Source organism: Sphaeroforma arctica, assembly GCF_001186125.1.
Source record: "Sphaeroforma arctica JP610 unplaced genomic scaffold supercont1.745, whole genome shotgun sequence".
Lineage (NCBI taxonomy): Eukaryota > Ichthyosporea > Ichthyophonida > Sphaeroforma > Sphaeroforma arctica.
In genome coordinates, this window is record NW_014039813.1 from 2,405 (window position 1) to 21,879 (window position 19,475).

General features: G+C 42.3%; 5 protein-coding genes across 5 annotated transcripts in view; 4 read left to right on the plus strand and 1 right to left on the minus strand.

Moving 5' to 3' along the window:
- The first annotated feature begins 790 nt into the window (after positions 1-790).
- On the plus strand, positions 791-10,364 carry SARC_08352 (hypothetical protein). Its single transcript, XM_014297669.1, has 14 exons — positions 791-936; positions 2,069-2,118; positions 3,010-3,428; positions 4,199-4,390; positions 4,676-4,753; positions 5,042-5,188; positions 5,389-5,470; positions 5,984-6,204; positions 7,132-7,156; positions 7,891-8,147; positions 8,683-8,809; positions 9,323-9,553; positions 9,723-9,875; positions 10,049-10,364. Exons 1-14 carry the CDS (start codon positions 857-859, stop codon positions 10,312-10,314), a joined length of 2,328 nt encoding a protein of 775 aa, XP_014153144.1. The 5' UTR covers positions 791-856; the 3' UTR covers positions 10,315-10,364.
- A 1,560-nt stretch (positions 10,365-11,924) lies between these two features.
- On the plus strand, positions 11,925-12,437 carry SARC_08353 (hypothetical protein; the record flags this gene model as incomplete). The annotated part of the gene is made up of 1 exon (XM_014297670.1): positions 11,925-12,437. The coding sequence occupies one exon, from the start codon at positions 11,925-11,927 to the stop codon at positions 12,435-12,437; it is 513 nt and encodes a 170-aa protein (XP_014153145.1).
- Positions 12,438-12,496: 59 nt separating this feature from the next.
- On the plus strand, positions 12,497-13,690 carry SARC_08354 (hypothetical protein). Its single transcript, XM_014297671.1, has one exon. The coding sequence runs from the start codon at positions 12,577-12,579 to the stop codon at positions 12,934-12,936; it is 360 nt and encodes a 119-aa protein (XP_014153146.1). The 5' UTR covers positions 12,497-12,576; the 3' UTR covers positions 12,937-13,690.
- A 1,497-nt stretch (positions 13,691-15,187) lies between these two features.
- SARC_08355 (hypothetical protein) lies at positions 15,188-16,326 on the plus strand. Its single transcript, XM_014297672.1, has one exon. It carries the CDS (start codon positions 15,351-15,353, stop codon positions 15,606-15,608), a length of 258 nt encoding a protein of 85 aa, XP_014153147.1. The 5' UTR covers positions 15,188-15,350; the 3' UTR covers positions 15,609-16,326.
- Positions 16,327-18,091: 1,765 nt separating this feature from the next.
- SARC_08356 (hypothetical protein) overlaps positions 18,092-19,475 on the minus strand; it is a gene marked incomplete at its 5' end in the record, with an annotated part of 5,477 nt that continues 4,093 nt past the window's right edge. Inside the window, 2 exons of the mRNA XM_014297673.1 lie at positions 18,092-18,249; positions 18,803-18,992. Coding sequence (XP_014153148.1) covers positions 18,148-18,249; positions 18,803-18,992 — 292 coding nt within the window. The 3' untranslated portion in view covers positions 18,092-18,147. The remainder of the gene's footprint in view (positions 18,250-18,802; positions 18,993-19,475) is intronic.

Consider the following 19,475-nt stretch of genomic DNA (forward strand, 5'->3'; position numbering starts at 1 on the left):
ATATATACATATATATTTATACATATATATGTATGTATGTATGTATATTAATATTTTCATATGTACATATATATATATGTATGTATGTATATATATATGAGTATATGTGTATATATGTATATATATATGAGTATATTTTATGTTTTATATATACCTATCTTAATATCTGTATATATATATATATGTATATATATATATTTGTATATTTATATATATACATGCATACATATATTTATATATCTATATATATCTACATATAGATATATATATATATGTATGTATGTATGTATGTATGCATGTATGTATGTATATATATATATATATAAATAGTCTATATAAATCTTTGTTAATATCTCTTCTTGCGTCAGTACAAGGTACTTTAGTTCTTGTACATTTACTCATATATACCGTGTAGAATCTCCAGGTGTATTTGTTTTAAGTACGATCTTTTGCTTCAGTTGTTTCTTAATATTAGCTAGCTCAATAGTTGTATTATATCATGTAACTTAGTAGGTCTTCCACACGTTCACCACGCATACCGTGTAGTTTCATTATACTGCAACTTACACTAGGATGATTTACGGGTGGCGTTTTGTAACCTACTCCACTGTGCACTATCGGCCAACACATTTATACTAATCATCCTGTTGTTCATATACAGTTATCTGCTCACTTTGTCATATACACTTTGTTGTGTATATACAGGTCACCACTCACATTTGCCATATACTTCCTATGGCGTATATACAGGTCTCTGCTCACATTTTCCATATACATTCTATTGTGTATATACAGATCTCTACTACTAGTAGCTGGGCGGTGCGCGGCCTCCTGCAATGTGCAACTCCGCGCCATTATGAAGAAGGGTGTCAAGAACTCCATCTCTAATGCACAAGCCCGCACATTTGAGCTTGTCGAAGACTACAACAACATACTGTAAGCTATCTATTTATGTGGCGGTTTTATCGCCTACAAGCCATTTTCATAAACCTTTCAATGTATTGACTCAGTCTCGAAATGCTTGGCATATGCTTTAAATGGTGTATACTTCATATCACAGTATTCCATTCTCATAGTGTTTTGATGCGAAGTTTAGACAGTCAACACCACACTTCACACACATCGTCACAAATACCGTCTCCACCATGCAACCCTGCACAACCCAGCGATATAGTGATTCAATAGTATGCTGTAAGCCATATATGGGGCCTGTATGCTGTGAGCCCTGTATGGTAGTGCCTGTTCCGAGTTGTATTTTTTTTTGTCCGTGTGTAGTTCCATATTTATTGGCCTATTAAATGAGCTTCCAGTAGATGTCAGACATGTTGGCTCACGGTAGAATGTATTGGTGTGAACGACACTTAACCAAGTTCTCGAGCGCGCAATATGCAGTTGAGGACCATACGTGGCATTCAGGTCGCATGTATAGTTACGTTCTGTGATTTCTCAAGTACATAGAGGCGTCAGTATATGTGTTTCGGGTCAACCTCCTGTTTCGATGGTGCTTAAAGTAAGGTACTTGCGAGATATATGCACCCACTGAGAGCTATACTATACGTGTTTTTCTGCCAGGATGTGGTTCTGGTTTGTATTTACGTATCTCAGCGCTTTGACAACGATTATCTCCCCATATGACACGTTTAGGGTTCCCCTACACACTTTGGTATACCAGAAACTCAGACTTCGATCGCGTTTCCATGATTTGTCTCCATAGTTCTACAGTTTGCTGGGAGTCTGTTCATTTGAATGCACACTTGGATTATTAGATATCTGTACACCCCAAACACTTTGCAAGTGCTGCAGACACTCGACGCGGAATAGCCACACAATGAACCCGCTAATCCCAAACGCCATGCCGTGCGTTATTGCGATGTGTACGCCTATGGCCAGTTGCACGCACACGCGCACACGATACAAAGCACATGATGTGAGTATCATTTCATCTATTGGAATAAGTAAGGAAAGGAAGCAAAGTTGCATTCTCAGTGAGCGAGCTCGTCAACTCTAACCAAGCCATGCGCATGTGTTCTAAACTCTCAGCACACTTGAACACCTTTGCTTGCCGCAGGGAAATGCTGCATCAGATCTTGGCTCTCGCCGTGAAAGGCCATGGAATTTGTATGTGGTATACAGATCTTCAAATACTTGGAATGCATATGTTATTGTATGGGAATTGTATGTAATAGACATACCGTTGTACAAAACATCCATTGGTTTGTGTTGTAATATGTCGCTGGTGGGGCTATTGTGAGGCTGTACTTTATATCAGTGTGCGGAGTTGCGTCAGCACACACCGGGAGGTCTGGAAGACTGTGCAGATTTATTATATGTATCATCTCATAAATACATCGCAGTTTTAGTGTTAGGTTGTAGCGTATGCCTGTATATCTGTATATGTTAGATGTATTTATTCTAGTCCGAGTTTGTGTGGGTTATGTCATTTGTGTCCGTGGATACCGTTCAAGTATGGGGACGTGTGCTCAAGCGAATGCACATTGAGTATGCCAAGGCAATCACCTCTGCAGTCACCAATACGCTCTGCGGCTAATCCCACTCGTAGTTATGCCATGACAGTGATACTTCAGCGTTACGATGTACTCGTCATACCAACCTTCTGGCTCACGTTTTGCCACTCCCCTGTAGAATCTAGAGTATCCACATTTAGGTTTATCATGATCCTCGCGTCATGCTACTCACCTGTAGAATTACGAATGTCTGCATTTTGTTCTATCATTTGTTTATTTTAATTCGCTTCACTGCGGTATGTACAGTACGTCCACCTTTTAGCTGCTGGGTACGGGGTAGGTACGCCATGCGTATTCTTTTTCCCACTTTATTCTGATTTCACACCAACCCTAGTTCAGACTCCATGTCTGTTTTACCCCCGTCTATGCACCAGCTGTATTCTAGCTTTACCCGAACTGTAAAACAATTTTATCCTGGCTTTACTCCACCGGTGTTGCATACATGCCTGCGTTTGACTCATATCTATATCTGGGAAATTTACAGCACCAAGCACCGGTCGAGAAGCCAAGGAACAACTCAAAGGCGATCGAATGGACAAGGCCTTGTCGGTGCAATCAATCGACTGTGCCAAAGACACTAACAGCACACCACCAGGTGAGCCACCCAGCTGTACCGACGATATGCACAACACAATACCAACTCAGGCACTCGATCCTTCCTCTCTGATCACCGAAGATGCTATCAATGTTACAAACAACACCTTATCTGTCGAAGCCCTGGACTCTCTTCCTGCTGCGGCCAACGGGCTGTCACGAGCGACTACACCGACGCCGTCGGATGAATTGGCAAGTCTGTTCTTCGGCAATGTCATCCAGGAATTGATTACGCTCACTATGGCCATGCCACGCCACCACTTCTACGGCATGCGGTTTGGCTTTCAGTATCCCAAGGCTATGGTCAAGGTAAGGGATTTCCTGGTGCTTTTTGTGACTGGAAAGAGTAGTGTGAGGTACTCTGTGGCAATGACGTTCTACTGAATTGTCGGTATCGAACAGTGATAGTAAATGTAGGTTGTTGAATAGTAGTAAAGGGATCTGAAACATTGGCTATGTATCTGATAGGGAATGTTCTGTGTCGTGTTGTTCTGTTGTTTGTTAGTTTCAATTTAAAACACGCCATTCTGCTTACGTTGTGCTTGTTTTTGGCTATACTTGGCATATATTTCGAGATAACTCAGCGATAACTCAGCAGTAGCAAAATCGTGGCCATATTCTCTTCGGCGAAGAAGGCCTTTTTATGTTTGAAAGTTTAAATAAGTGTCCCAATTTTCGGTGTCTATGCGTTTGAAACCGTATCCTTGTACATATCCTAGGATAAAGCCTTGAAGCTAAGGCTGCATCCCTGTCAGTTTGTGATGATTCTGCATAGGAATACTCATACCTGAAAGCACACAAAAAGGTCATCGATGTCATAGTCTCGCCACCTGTATCCTTCAGCTATATCAAGATGGAAAGACAACATTTAAATGCCACTAGCTATATCGACCTTAATATGTAATCACTACCTTTTATTATTTGCCTACGCATATGCATAAATCCTCTTTTTTACACACATGGTCATAGCGTCTTTCAACGAAATGACGGTCTGGCTTTCTTCACAATTATGTGTACAGTAGTGACGCTTTATGGTTATGCTTATCACTACACGTACATCTCCACATACTCATGGACAGGTCTTTGATGTCATACTGACGGCCATGGCATCGTTCAGTCACGTCAAGGACACACAACGCTCTCTGGCGCAGATGAACTTCAGCAATCTCATTTCATCGGTGCGGAACAATGCGGAGATGCTCATTGACAAGCGCATCAGGGGAAATGTCATGAGCGAAATAGGCATGAAGCAAGATATCTCCCTGCTCAAGGTTCGATACGTCAGTTGACTAGGAATGCCAAACGTTATAGTGGTTTAGATCAGATGTCGGGTTGGCAAGGGTAATGTTGGTCTACAGAGTATGTTATAGTTGTCGAGCGTTGTTGGTATACAGGTCTGTGCATATATCATCCGATATAGGAAGTGTGCGAAGAAGGGATACCATAGACCTTAAGAGTCTACACTCTATGTCGACCCATTCCATTCGCACACGCATACCCTGGCCGTAATCAGCCTAAGGTTAATCAATTTTTTTTACCGTCCCCCAAACCCGCAGAGTTTCTGGGATTTGACAGAGAACACCCCCGCCAAGCATGCTGGCAAAATCTTGGCTCCCTTTGTCGCCATCAACCGAGTATGTCATGGTCGTTTGTATTTGCAACGCAGACACACTGATACAATACACTCGCTAACTATACATTGAGAAAATACGTGGTTTAGAGATTACCATTCTGCAACTAGCTTGAAGATTCGTACTAACGTCTTATGATTTTAGCGGTTTTGAATACATTTAAACTCTTCAACTTTTATACTCGTATTTATTTATATGGTACGTAGACATACACATTTATCTGGATTTATTCAAATATACGTATTTATATTCACTTACATTCCGCATGTTCCGATGTGCTTATTACCCCAGGTGCTCCTCATCCCCGCCGAAGAGGTGCTCGTGTCCAATGGCGATGGCACAGCGGTCAAGATAGTGTTTCCACCGGATAGCAGCAAACCAGAAGGTTTTAAAGATGTCCAGGTGCGGCTGATCTCATATGCCTGGAATGATGGGCAGGTAAGCACTCGGTCATATATACATTACTTCGCAAGCATTCTATGTACTCGTTAAGCATCGAATGTACCTCTAGGACAACAGACAAACAGTAAGGCTATCTATTAGCCATCACTCAAAGTGCTATATTCATGTCTTAATGTATCACACACACAGCTGTATACCTAAACATCATCATGCTTTGCCCTTCCTTTTGCCCACAGGTCTTTGAAACGAAGCATTTGCACAGATACGAGCAGTTTTACAAGGAGAATAAGAGCAAATTCACTGCAGCGGTTTCTCCCGGTATGTATATATAATGACACTAGCGCGTATGATTTGTAATGGTCGAGGAATGTTCGTTAGCACTCACCATAATGTTCTTCGATTTCCTGTTCCAGGACTCTAAATAATCGCTAATTTGAGAGTTTTTGAGTTATTTTTTTTTGCATTATGAAAATAAGAACAAACGTCTATAAGACACGTAAACGACTTCAATCGTCTGAAAGTATGTCTCATACCTTGCAAAGCTACCATAGCACTTATTCGGTTTTGCAATTTGTAGTATTTCCTATCTTCATGTAGCTCTGAGCAATCAAATCCATCACAATAGATAACAAGCATACACTTCCGATGCACAGGGGTAGTCGTATGATATGAATCTCCACATGGGCGAGCTTCTGCCGTAGTGATCAGAAGCACGCATCCAGTGACTATCAAGCCCATTAATCTTCTGACATGATACCAGTAAATGTGTACACATACACATATAGACACATGCACACACTACCAAGTCTGACCCTATTTCTCGATGTACAGGGCTCGTCATCCACTTCCATGGGGGCGGGTTCTTGTCCCAGAGTTCGCAGAGTCACGAGATATACCTACGGCATTGGGCCAAGACTATAGGTGTCCCCATACTCAGTGTGGATTACTCGTTGGCGCCAGAGTTCCCGTACCCTCGGGCTCTCAATGAGTGCTTCCATGTGTACTGTTGGGCTCTGGCAAATGCTCATATGCTTGGTTCTTCGGCCGAGAGGGTATGTGTCTTGCTTGGTCAGTGTAGAGCTAAGCACACAAAGAAATGTGGGCTGTGTATCGCTTGCTATCATTTTATATGTGGTAATTGGTGTCAATGTGATATTGCGTTTAAATATTCCGATATCTACACTATAGCCGAGTCTGCCTGATACCAGAGCTCTTGCCAACGCTCGTCTTTAATATAGTTGATTTCAACTGAAAATAGATTAACTATAACCAATCAACCCCTCTTAATAGACTAGTCATACCTAGTCGATATCTCTTAATAGGTTAGCTATATCAAGCAATCTATCAAAATAGGTTATCTAAAGCCAATCAATCTCTCTTAATAGAACCAATCAATCTTTCTTAATGGGTAAGTCATAATCAATCAATCTCTCTTAATGGGTGAACCGTAATCAATCAATCCTTCTTAATAGGTTAGCCATAACCAATCAACCTCTTGTATTAGATCAATCCCTCTTGATAGGTTAACCATAATGGATCAATCTCTATTATTAGGTTAACCGCAATCAATCAATCTCCCTTTATAGGTTAACCATAACCAATCAATCTCTCTTAATGGGTTAACCGTAATCAATCAATCTCTCTTAATGGGTTATCCATAACCAATCAATCCCTCTTAATTGATTGCAATACATTTTGAAGTATTCGATTATATATCAAGTTCACGTAATGCGCAAGTTTGCGCACATCAGCGGAAGCAATTCGGCACCATATGCAATATCGTTTACAAGTGTGATGAACCTGTAGTAAAGCATGCACAGAGCACTAACCAGAGCCTTCCTTTACATCTCACTTAACGCGCATGTGCTGTCAAATTTTATAGCATGGTCCTACTTTGTATCTGTACTTTATGCTAGTCTTCTTCATTCACCTCTAGCCGACTCCCTAACATCAAGCCATAATCTGTTCCACCTACTCAGGTAGTCTTGGCGGGTGATTCTGCAGGTACACCATACTTTGGATCCGTGTACTATATTGCGTTGGAATGGCATATTCTCATTAGTGCTGTGTAATCGGGCTGGGCGTGGTGTACGAGGGTGTTGGGATTGTTTTGGTGCTGGGTGACTTGTATGAACTTGCGTATGCGAACCATGTGCGTATGTACATGGTGTAGGCGTGTATATGATGGGTATTGTATGCATGTGCTGATCTTGACAGCGCGTGTATGTGGTGTGTTCTTTGTGCATGTGAACGTTGTTTCTGCAGAGGTCTGTATGTCCCTGGTATACATCCGTCGTGGTTCACTCAGAATCTACTAGTGTATCAAAGCACTGCCCTAGCTTAGATTTAATTTTCTAGTCTCGGGTTGCCGTCGACTTCAGCCCATACAAGTGTGAAGGGTGCCTATGCTCAAAAGTTTAAAAATAGCACAGGTATGCATTAGTATGCTATAAATAGAACAAATATGCATCTGCACAACACCTTACCTTAAGTTCTTCCAGCGTGCTTTACGAGAGTTCTTCTGGCGCTTCCACCCACATCACGCAAGCACGCCGCACGCACTTGTACTACGACGGGCAAGCTCGTATGCCCTGGTCTTTTTTGTATGATACTTTAAATCGCATCGGCGAAGACATCGTGCTTCTTTCCATATGTGTAATCATATGAGATCATATTTATAGGCGTGGTGATGTCTATTGGACTAATTTATCTATTTAATCTTTGATCACGAATGACAGGCGGTAATCTAACGCTCGTAGTGGCCCTCAAAGCACTGCTTGAGAATGTACAGTTGCCCACTGCACTGATGCCCGTCTATCCCTGCACGTACATGTGTGAGCTATCATCGCCAGCTCGTTTATTGTCCATTATGGACCCATTGCTGCCTCTGGGCGTACTCTTTGCGTGCATGGAGAGCTACACTACACCGGAACAGCGAGACAAGTATGATGTCCTACTGTCGCCTGCATTGGCTTCGGATAGTTTACTTAGACAGGTACATTTAAGCAGTCCATATATATGTATATATATGTATGGATTAATATATATTATATTTATAAATATATATATATGTATGTATATATGTACATGTATATGTGTATATATATATACATTTATATATATATATATATATATATATATATATACTTACCCGTAGTAACATCTATAGTACGAAGACACGCTGTTATTGACTACCAATTCATTGTCAATTTTTGAGTTTTGCTACCTTTGGGTGAAATTCTTGTATGCCTGGAGAGCTGTCACGCAATCAACAAGGTATGGAAATAAGGAAAACCAATATCCCTTTGTATTTTAGCTTAGCCGCGACTAGTCTATATGGGCTGGAATATACCATCTCACTACCTTTATATTTGTATGCAATTTATGATGTACCCGCTTACTCGTGCCCTTGTATGAGTCTGCAACTATTCATAAGTATGCATATGTCCAAGTAAGTAACTGATTAATTTCTATCTGGTACATTGGCTTATCCCCCTATCTTTTGTACAATTCTACTATGCAATCTACAGCTGCCGCCGGTTTATTTGGCTGCGGCTGAACTCGATCCGTTGCTGGACGATAGTGTCACATTGGCACACCGACTGTACGGTATAGGTCATCCCATGGAGTACCGAGTGTTCGAGCAGCTGCCCCATGGTATGTATTTGGTATACTTGTATGAAACCGTACAAAACCCTAAACGCCGATCCTTAAATCCTAAACCCTAACCCCGCACAAGGCCAGTGCAAGTTTATACGATATTGCTCTATTGGTAATCTAATGTACGGAACCGGCAGCATCGTGTGATACCGGTCTTTTCATCATCTACCACATAATGTATATTGTAGAACTTTATACTATACTGCCACATTCTCAGTGTAAGTTTGTGCAACGATCCCATTGGGTACCTACTATTCGAAATATTGCCGCATGGTGTGCATTTCTCGACTGCACACGTTGTAAGCTCATACTGTACTGTCACAATGGCACACCGAAAGTAGTCCGATTATAGAACAACAATTCATATCACCCAACTTTAAACCTCCTGTGTGAAACATGCTTTCTCCGTCTGAAACATGCTTTCTCCGTCTGATTTTCATCATACGAATATATATATTAAACTCTAAAACCCATCATACGTTTGACGCCAATTTCAAATCTCTTGTGCAGGTTTCCTGTCTCTAGTAGGGCATTCGGAAGACTGCAGGGCCGGGGCTGCTGTACTTGAAGGCTGGCTTATGCAGATGCTACACACAAAGGATGACCAGAATATCCCGGAATCGCATGAATCACTCAATATCGGAACATTGCGCGACTCCGACAGTGCCTTACCTGGAAGTCGGAGTAGCGGCGAGGTGAATGTGGACTCGTCTCAAAGCTTGGATATCAGAAACAGACCTGGTAAGTTTGTGTTGAAATTCGAGATTCGAGGATGTTTAAAATTATCCGAGAAGTTGTTCGGGTTCAAATGTGACCGGCAATATAGGTGCACAGGAGCGAAATTTACTTTTAATATATACAATATGGCAGCTATTTTAATCACTGTGTCTCATATCACATACTTGAATAGGAGAACAGAGTCCTGGCGGCAGAAGTGCGCCAGAGTCCACCTCCAGCTTCTTTGATGACATCATGTCGTTTACCGCAAAAGGGATTACTACAGGAATCAATGGGATAAATGAGAAGATGAACGCACTCAATCAGACTCTGGATCAGAATATGAGTAAGTTGTTGTTGAATCCACGCAATATTACACGCTACATTGTACCGTGTTCTTGATGCCTGCATCATTGTAGTTATTAGTTGTACTCGGTTGAACCTTCTATCGAACATCCGTCTCTTTTTTTCAACGCTGAGCTGAATTCAAACTTCATTTGTTGTGCTATTCTTTATAAGTGGGCTTTTCAACAGGGACCGTCAAATCCGTTCCGAGCATGACACACAACTCACTGTCACAACGAGGCGCCTCACAAGGCTCTCAGAAGGGTGTCAAGATGACAAGCACATCACCGACTGTACAAAGTCCAATTGGACACCTAAAATCACAAAACTCGGATTCATCGCATGACGTACCGTTAAATAGCATGAGGGGTGGCAACTCACTCAACTCAGTTAAAATTACTATATCGAAGGACAGTTTAAATGCCAAGGAGGTAACTTAGCAGTAGCTGTGAAGTACTCGCCTGCTATTTCAGTAAAAAATTTCTCCACAAAGCTCCTATTAACAAAATCTAATTTTTGGAAATTTACCACATGAGGGTCCATGGTGGTATTATGGTGCAGTTGCAATATGTATAATTATATAGGTATTCGGAGAATTCACTACCACATTTTGTAATCTGTTCGGTTTCTTTTCTTGATATAACCATGTACTTCACCCTCGAGGGGATAAGAAACCGAGCGTATACCAGTTCATCCTCATAGGCTTCGCATTCATACCTCGCATTTTATATTCCTATTTTGTGGATCATGTGCTTGCATGTAACTGAATGAATTGCCGGTTTGCTTCTATGACATAAAACCCTCATGACCACCGAGAGAAAGTTGTTGGGTGCACTTTTGTTGGGTACATGACCGGTACATCATCAAAAAGATAGAAACATAAGAATTATGGCACATAACATGACTTCTCGCGACCAATTTCCTTGTAGATTAGCAGCATGAAGCGCACCACAACACGGCAATCTAGGCTTTAACAACTCGGGAGCAAGTGCGATATGATTCATTCAATCATTTACAAGTCAGCAGGTTAATCATATAAAATTCTAATTCAGAAACACATTGTAATTCCTCATCAAAGTTCGGCTTCAACTTTAAGTACCTTGCTATTTGCCTAGCAATCACGAGCCCTCATCATCACCTTTCAGGCCCTCGCATTAGAGGAGCATCGGCAAAATTAGCTACAAAGGAGGCTGAAATAATAAAGGTCGCAAATCACCCCGTCGGAATGGATGGAATCTTTCCATCTGATCAGCGTCTCCAATTACTTTGAATGTTGCAAAAGTATAATATATTTCTGGCAGTTTAGTTTTTCTTCAGAAGTGAGACCTAAAAAGCTATTTACATTTTGAAAATTTGAGACCTGCTTGATAATTGTCCATGATGATCAGTACTCTCCATTGATTTGCAAGTGAGAAATTTTCTGGCTTAGTTCGGTAATAATAATTTAAAATTAATGAACGTTATTGTACACAAGTTTATGTGTACAACGGCTAGCAGTTGTCTTGCTGACGCCGGAGACTGAACTAGACTGCCTGTATGAAACGGCTCGCTGTGCCTTAATCTCTTATTTCAACGCTCCTTGAAGTATGTCTGCAAGAAGTACTACTTTAAAATAAACAATTAGTTAAACTGAAATACTTGTCTTGAAATATTTGTTTTGTACATACGTACATACCAGCTAACAATTAGTTTGACGGGCGAAAAAAGAAGCTGCCAAGAAACCCTAACCAATGGCAATCACTAACGGTCCCTAAATCACAACTAGCCGCCATAATTATTTAATCAGGAATGTTGGGAGCTACTCCGAGAGCTGATCTATGGTTCCCTATATCATATATGGGTGTACACTAGAGAACAGCATCGTAAGTTTTGCCATGGTGAGAACGATGGCGGGTTGATTTGCAAAGTCCACCTCGAAATTGACCCTGAGGCCACGGTGACGGATGTAATTCGTCATTTGATGGCACGTCATGGGTCCTCACTCTACTTAATATAACAAAGAAATACTCCCCTGATTTGAGCACGTACACTTACCGGCTTTGAGGAGAAAATGTGGAAGAACCTTTATAAGAAAAGGCATGCCTTTCAAAGCGTAGCATCCAAGATCGCAGTGAAGGCCATCATTTACCGTTTGGACTTTAAGCTTCACCCCCGCCAGGCCCACCCCGAGGTTCCGGGATACGCTGTCCCTAGCATGAGTATACTGGAGCCTGCTCAACGGGGGTATCAACAACATGCACGCCCCAATTCCTTAGCAACAGCCAGTCTCACCGAGCCACGACCGAAAAGTCACGACCAGGTCTCGACGGCATACATCCAAGCCGGATACAAAAGCGACAACGTTCCTCGAGCCCTAGACCCTGGGACCCGAGCCCTTTCCGAGCAGCCAGCCGTGGAATGTGGAATTGGCCGTACAAAAGCCCAAGGCACGAAGGACCTACGGGACCGCCTAACGAGGGACTCGTACCACGCCCTCAGCTTGGAAGAACTAACTCAACAGTTAACCAAAAAAAAAAAGGCCCTATTTTTTAACGACCATTCTCATCAGGCCCTGACTTTCTGAATTTGGAAGCGCCACTAGAATAGGCCGCTGACAATCAAGAGCTACTGCCAAAAGTCCCTGGCATTTCAAAGACCACTAGGTTTTGGCTGTGACTTAAGGGCCACTGGAATTAAGCCTTGACGTTTTACGAACTAACTCAATGCTTGGATGGACCTCGCCGCATCGTGCAAGTAGACCCTGGCAGCAAGACCGGACCACGAGGTTTACGCGCATTTTCGCAGGAGACGCTCAAATGCGAGTTGGGACCCCAATGAGGGTCATGAGTCGTTACCTTTACGTCAACCTGCTGTGTTACATCTCGGTTACCCAGTTCCGAGTCTCCATCTCAGCCGATAAGAAACGCCGTACGAATGAGGAACAGCGCAAGCAGCGCAACGACGAACACGACAGGGACAACTACCGCCGAGCAGATGGCATGGTATATATTAAAGGGCGAAATGGCCGCTTGACCATGCGCCTGAAGAACCCAGCACCCCGGACAACAGTCAGACCCCAGTGAACCCCCACGTATAGCTTTGCAACCCATCTGTTTGGAATCCAGCGGAATACTAATCGACAGGGAGTGTTCATGAAAATGATGCTTTTCAGTGTTAAAAAGAACCCCGGGATCCAGACCTTCTCTGAAAGAACGACTATTGCATCTCACGGTTGCAGTCCGGACCAATATCACTAACGCTTATGCTGGTCTCAATCTCGAGAGCATATACAACTACTATGATACGAATGGATTAGCCTCCACTACAGTCCTTGCAGCGAAATATCTGACCCACTATAAACGCACAAGTAAGAAGGAAATCCCTGTACGCCCACCACATTCCACCAACACTAGACACCCCTCACCCTTTAACCAATGACACCATACACATACTAACTCTAGCGGACACTATCAATTGATAACCAAATCACACAATAGAGCATGCTCACAATCCAGAGACCACTCTGATCGGGGACGCAGCCGTACGCCCACCTCGATAAGCAAATAATGTACTATGTGTAGCATTCGACATTGGGAGGAGATCTGCCCTGTTTGCGACATTTGCAAGATGACGGGACATTTCCGCTACAAAAGCCCGCAGAACACAACAGTAGCATCGGTAACTACCAAGAAGGAATGACTTACTGATGAAACTGTCCAAGACCGATAACAGAGGCCAGGTATGAGGACCTACCAGTCAAAATATACAACGGCACGAGAGTCCGACCAGTCGTGCTGACAAAAAAAAAATTTGCAATACAACACAATTTTATCTTACAAGACATGAACACATTGTGTATACCTTGGTTTGGTGGCGATGGCTGTATGCCTCTTGGCATCTACACTGATTTTATTTTTTCCGACCAAACATGCCGACAAAAGCTGTTGCAATAGATTCGGGGCAGCTTATCAATAGAAGTTGTGCACATGCGTGTTGTAGTGGCGTGTAACGTTTCTTTGTCTTCATACTTGGCATGAACACATTGTATATACCTCGGTTCGGTGGCAATGGCCAAATGCCTTTTGACACCTAACCGAAATCACCCTTTTGTCGAAGGTATCAGACCCCAACGGTACCCTCGTCTTTTATGAGACAACAGTTATAACGTCAAGAATAACCCCGTGGGTACCAATTGACTATGATGCTCTCCTGGGAACTTTCGCCCGAAAAACTATACAACCAACCGCACCAACTGGGCACTAGGCCTTACATGCTAGCTATTGTAGACTTGCTGACAACCAAAGAAGTTAGACGCTTCCTGTACACCAGCAAGCAGTTGTATCCACGAACAGAATATTTGCTACTTGTGGCAATGCGTGACACTCAAATGTAGAGATGGTGTATGATTATATATATATTCACACATACCAGACCCCGATAGCCCGATGGACAACAAACTTCACGGGTCTGGACTATACCGACCGAATTCTCAACAAGCTCATCAATGAGGTTGATGCTATATAGAATAAATCCTACAAGATCCAAATCGACAAGAATTGGCCTAAATTTATTGAAGGAGTCATGGTGGACTAGAGGCTCAAAAATTGTCTCGAAACCCGTCCGCCAGATCTACGACACAAAGGATCCGATAAAACAAGTACCAAAACACGGCTGGTGGATATCCCTCAGTCACGTGAAGCCAGGTGACTCTCTTTATTAGTCTTTGGGTAGCCCCTTGCCTGCTGGCCCGGAACGACGCTCGGGTTACCCATGTTTAGGATATTCAGTTTTGCTTTACCATGTACTAGTACGAGACTAACATACAACTTTTCAACCTATTGGTTACTTTTCGCACCAAGAAGGATATCTTGAACCATGACAAGGGCGCCATCGTCTGATGTGAATGGCTTGACAGCTTCTTGCCACCAGCTAATGCTTACTCCCAGCTGCCGCCACCTGTGGACATTATTCACCAACCCTACATCATCCTCCAGGCTTCCCTAACAAAGACAGTCACAAAAAAAGTGGTTGTCATCCGCCGTAAGGACGGCAGTGAGAGATATGCAGTAGTTCTCAAGCTAGTGTTAGGTGTCCGAATTACGATCATGGGCCACACCAATATGTTCCCAGTGGTCCTGGCATCTAGCACGCTCATCGCACTTCCAGCGGGCCCAGATGCCCGTAATCTTATATACAGATCTAAAACTAATTCTGGACAACATGGAAAACCTAACCGGCAGGTATTTACGAAAAATCATCAGTAATTCAGACAGCTCCAGACATACAATTCAACTTCGTGTCACTTTTCTTAGTCAAATGCATAGGCACGTAAACGCACGATTCATACCAATAATGACTACCGAACCATCATTGCTGACGAAACAGCCCGCAGAACATATCTGTTCACACGGTCAGCATCGACAATATTATACATGACAGGGTTAAAGTAAGTTGTACATATATATATATCAATATCGGCTCTTTAGGGATTCAGATCATGGCAATGTCGGTACCGCGCCGAGCAGAATCGAACAGACGCTTTCTATGCAATCCGGAATGGTCGGACACGCAGAAACAGCTTGAAACCAATTACAGTGGTGCAGACTTCGTGTTTTCGAATTTGGCTTTTAAGAATAACCTAAAAGCCGTCGGAAGAGCAATGAAATCGAAGAAGAAGAATTCAGCGCGGAGCATGTCTGTAGGCACTGTGGATAGGGAGACTCCTGATGACAAGAGATTCAAGAAGTACGCATGAAAGCGCAATCAAAGCTACAATTCGGACGGCACGATGTGGAAAGATATGTGGTTTCATCATGATGATCTCATTCGCCATGTACTTCCCACGATTAAACAAAATTTTACGAGGCTGTGTTACAGGTAGCTATGATGTGCTTAGCACAGACAATGAATATCTCTCCGATGCTGTCACCAAGAATAACAAATAAGCTCGAGAATGGTACAAGAAGCAACGCAGCGCTACGTTGACTACATAGAGGAAATCATCAAATAGGCTCACAAGCATGAAGGTCGTGTTCAAGAACCCGTTATACTACACTAAGGAGCGCAACATCTATAAGTTCGATGCGTAACTAGTGGAGAGTTTATTCAATTGGCACCCTTGGTATACCGACTTCTATGACGGCATAATTGAACAGGATGAGAAGCCGCTGTGGATTTTCCGATACGAGGGTGTGAACGCGGTCTCGAATAACTGTTGAAGAAGCGCATGCGAGACCGCAATGTAGATGTGGTGGAAGGAATTCCGGGCCTGAGGCAGGTGACTCTATTATGGATCAATACATATGTCTACATCAGATTCTGAAGCAAGGGTGAAGTCCAAGATAGCCATTACCAATATGATTAGCATATGTTTTTGGGACTAGCACACGCATACGAAAAACAATTGTCTGTCGAAATTCACCAGGAAGAGTACAGCACAGCTCAATGCATTAAAATTCGATACTTGTCTACCAACCTCTTGTATAGTCCTATTTTTAGATGCGGTATCTTTCAACAACACGCTCTGCTCCGCAACTTCAAAAACGTTCTGTATCAAAATATAGTTTTAAACTGCTATTCGATTTAGTGAACTCCCACGATCAAGACAGCCTATCCCAAACGATTTACAGAAGGGACGCAAGGTTACGTTTGTACAAAACTCTATCGTGCAGGAATCACAACAACGCCGTCTGCATATTACAGTGAACCGTAGTATGTATTCATGCGTGCTCTACAGTATTCCCATAATCAACGCTTGTGGGGACACAACTTGTATGTAAATATCACTTGGACATTCATGTGAGACGGGGACAAAACTTGATCTTGAAGCAGCAGCTCATATGCAAAACATGATTTTTTCTAAAAGAAGATAAAAGTTACAACTTATTATTTATACGCTGCAGTTAGAGTAGGTCACAAAGCGCATTGTCGTTGTATGTAAACATTAGATGAACTCTCTGACAAATAAAAAATTATACTTCAAACGACTTATATATATAGTTTGCTTATCACAGATGTACCAAGGTCAACCTCGAGTGGATTATAATTCAGATCTAGCTTGTACAATTTCGGGTTTTTCTTACTGCAGTCTGACAGATAAATACCCAAATATTCAGTACGGCAAGAAAAATTCTTTGTAGTATAGTGGTTGATATTCTGGCATTGTCCGTTACATGTTTAGCGTCGATACAATTGAGCTAGGCCATAAATAATCAAGCGATCATCTTTAGAAGGTGGATTAAAATCTCTACTTTGAATTTCGATACTCTAATGACATATTGATAAAGTTCTGCCACTATTATTATAGTCCCGGCTATAAATATCAATCAGCCTTTAGCGTACATCGCAAACTTGGATACAATATTTTCAATCCTGTGCCGTTTTCAATTCAATGGAACAAGTGTGTTTGTAGTTTGGCAGCACGCAGTCCCAGTATATTAGTATACAATAGCAAATACAATGTCGGGCTCTCAAATACATAGTTGATTTTCCAATATTTCCAAGAGCCGAAGACTGATGCAGATAGTAGCCATCACTGATATATTTATATACACTTTGTAGTGGAATCGTTTAAGACCCAAACAAAAAAGAAAGTTAAAATCCAAAATTGTAGTATCTTAACATACAGGGTTGTTAAAAAACATTTTTATGACAACACAGGCCTTCCTTGATCACCCTTCCTGATTTTGATATATCCGTGGCATGTGTGCTGGTGTCCAGATCGCAAGCGAGCAAAATGCTTATCGTCGGCATATGTATACACTCGAATACGTTTAACAGCCCAAACATCTGAGTGATGTATCTATTAATAAGCATATCTGGGACACGCCCTTCATACAACTGGCGGCATATCTTGGTTGATTGCCTCGAGTCTCAAATCTCAAACCGCTCGATGCGTAAAGTTCAAATATTCGCGTGCCACATCTGCATACAGAACCTTTTCGTCCGGTAAGCTGCTATAAAATGCACAATTGCAGTAGAAAAGAGTCCCGCGATACAGAGACTGTTGTGGCTACAATGATATTTAACAAGGTGCGGGTCGCTGGAGTCATATGCTCCGTCGCCGTAGCTGAGTCAGTTAACATAGTTTCACCTGGCATATCCAATACTACTGTTCCCAATGTGCAGGTAGGCATGTGGTCTTTACACAAATGTAAGCGGAGCGTAGGAACGTATAGTAACGTCAACATGCATGCAGAATTTGTTTCCAATCGAGTTCAGACAGTATACGTAAGTTATATGTAGATCCGGTGGAATGATAGTTTCGGATTCATCTTGAGTGTCGCAAGAGTCGCTCACATAACGTAGACTTTTTTCACGGCGTCGAGCCTATAACGCTGCCCTCCGCGTGGACATATAATTTTCCCGTCGTGTCTGGTCGCCATTTCTTTGATCGCCTGAAGGTGAATATGCAGTAAAAACGAGATGTGAGTCTCACCAAATGCAGATTTGTGTCAATTGGCAACGGTATGAGATACATTAAGAAAATCCCGACGTCACACCGATTTAGGGTTTAGCCGAACCCACCTGGTAAGTAAGGTAAGACACAAATAGGACAAAAACACATAAAACACATCACAATGGCTTCTCAATAGAACATATATTCTCGCTGCTATTGCGTGTGGATTGTGAGAATTCCTCAGCTAACATATACCACACATAAAGAACAGGTTTCTTCATGGCCATAAGTAGGCACATTTCGCTTCAAACATCATAGGCTAATTCTGGCGATTAAGCAAGTCCCTTGATCTACAACGAGACACACAATATACGCACATCGGACTGCATATTCATTTGTTTAATGGGACATATACGGAGTTTTCCGCTGGTGGCATAGTCGCTTATCCACCATAGACGGATTGAGGCCATTCGTCAACTACGCCGATGCACAGTATTGACACACGGAACACATCGAAACAAATTTACTTGATATAAGAAACAGTTACGGACCTTTTCGCTGTAGACATAGCCGTTTGGCAAAACCATAGGCGGATTGTGGTCGTTCATCAGCTCGCCCGAGATGCGGCATACCAAACTCGAGTGCAAACGGTGAGAGAACGGCAACTTCTCAGCCAGCTTATTCAACAAAGGATCGCATACGGGGCAATTGAGGCTTTTGTTTTCCGGTTGGTAGCACATCCTTCATGGATGAGCAAACCAAGTGTGGAGGAGACAGACGTGAGTTGATGGTGGTCGACGCGTAGTGGACAGATAAGACGATACAGTATTGGGTGCACAGAACGTCTAAAGGATTGTGACCATGTACGTTTTGATGGCGTATACAGCTTGCAGATACGATGGGTACCTGGTTTGGGTGTGTAGTAGCTGGAGGGCACTGAGATTCAAGCGTGGGATTGATAACAGGAGTGTCTCGCAAACGCGATGGAGTATGATTTTGTGGGTTTTTGGAATCGTTATACACAAATCCCAGATTGATGAGCATCCTTGGAGCTCAAACCAGCATTTGGGCCTTAGTTGAGTGGGCCGATTTAATTAAAGCATTACAAAGTCTGCAAGACATACATACACACATACATACACACACACACACATACACACACACACATATATATATATATATATATATATATATACTATATATATATATATATATATATATATA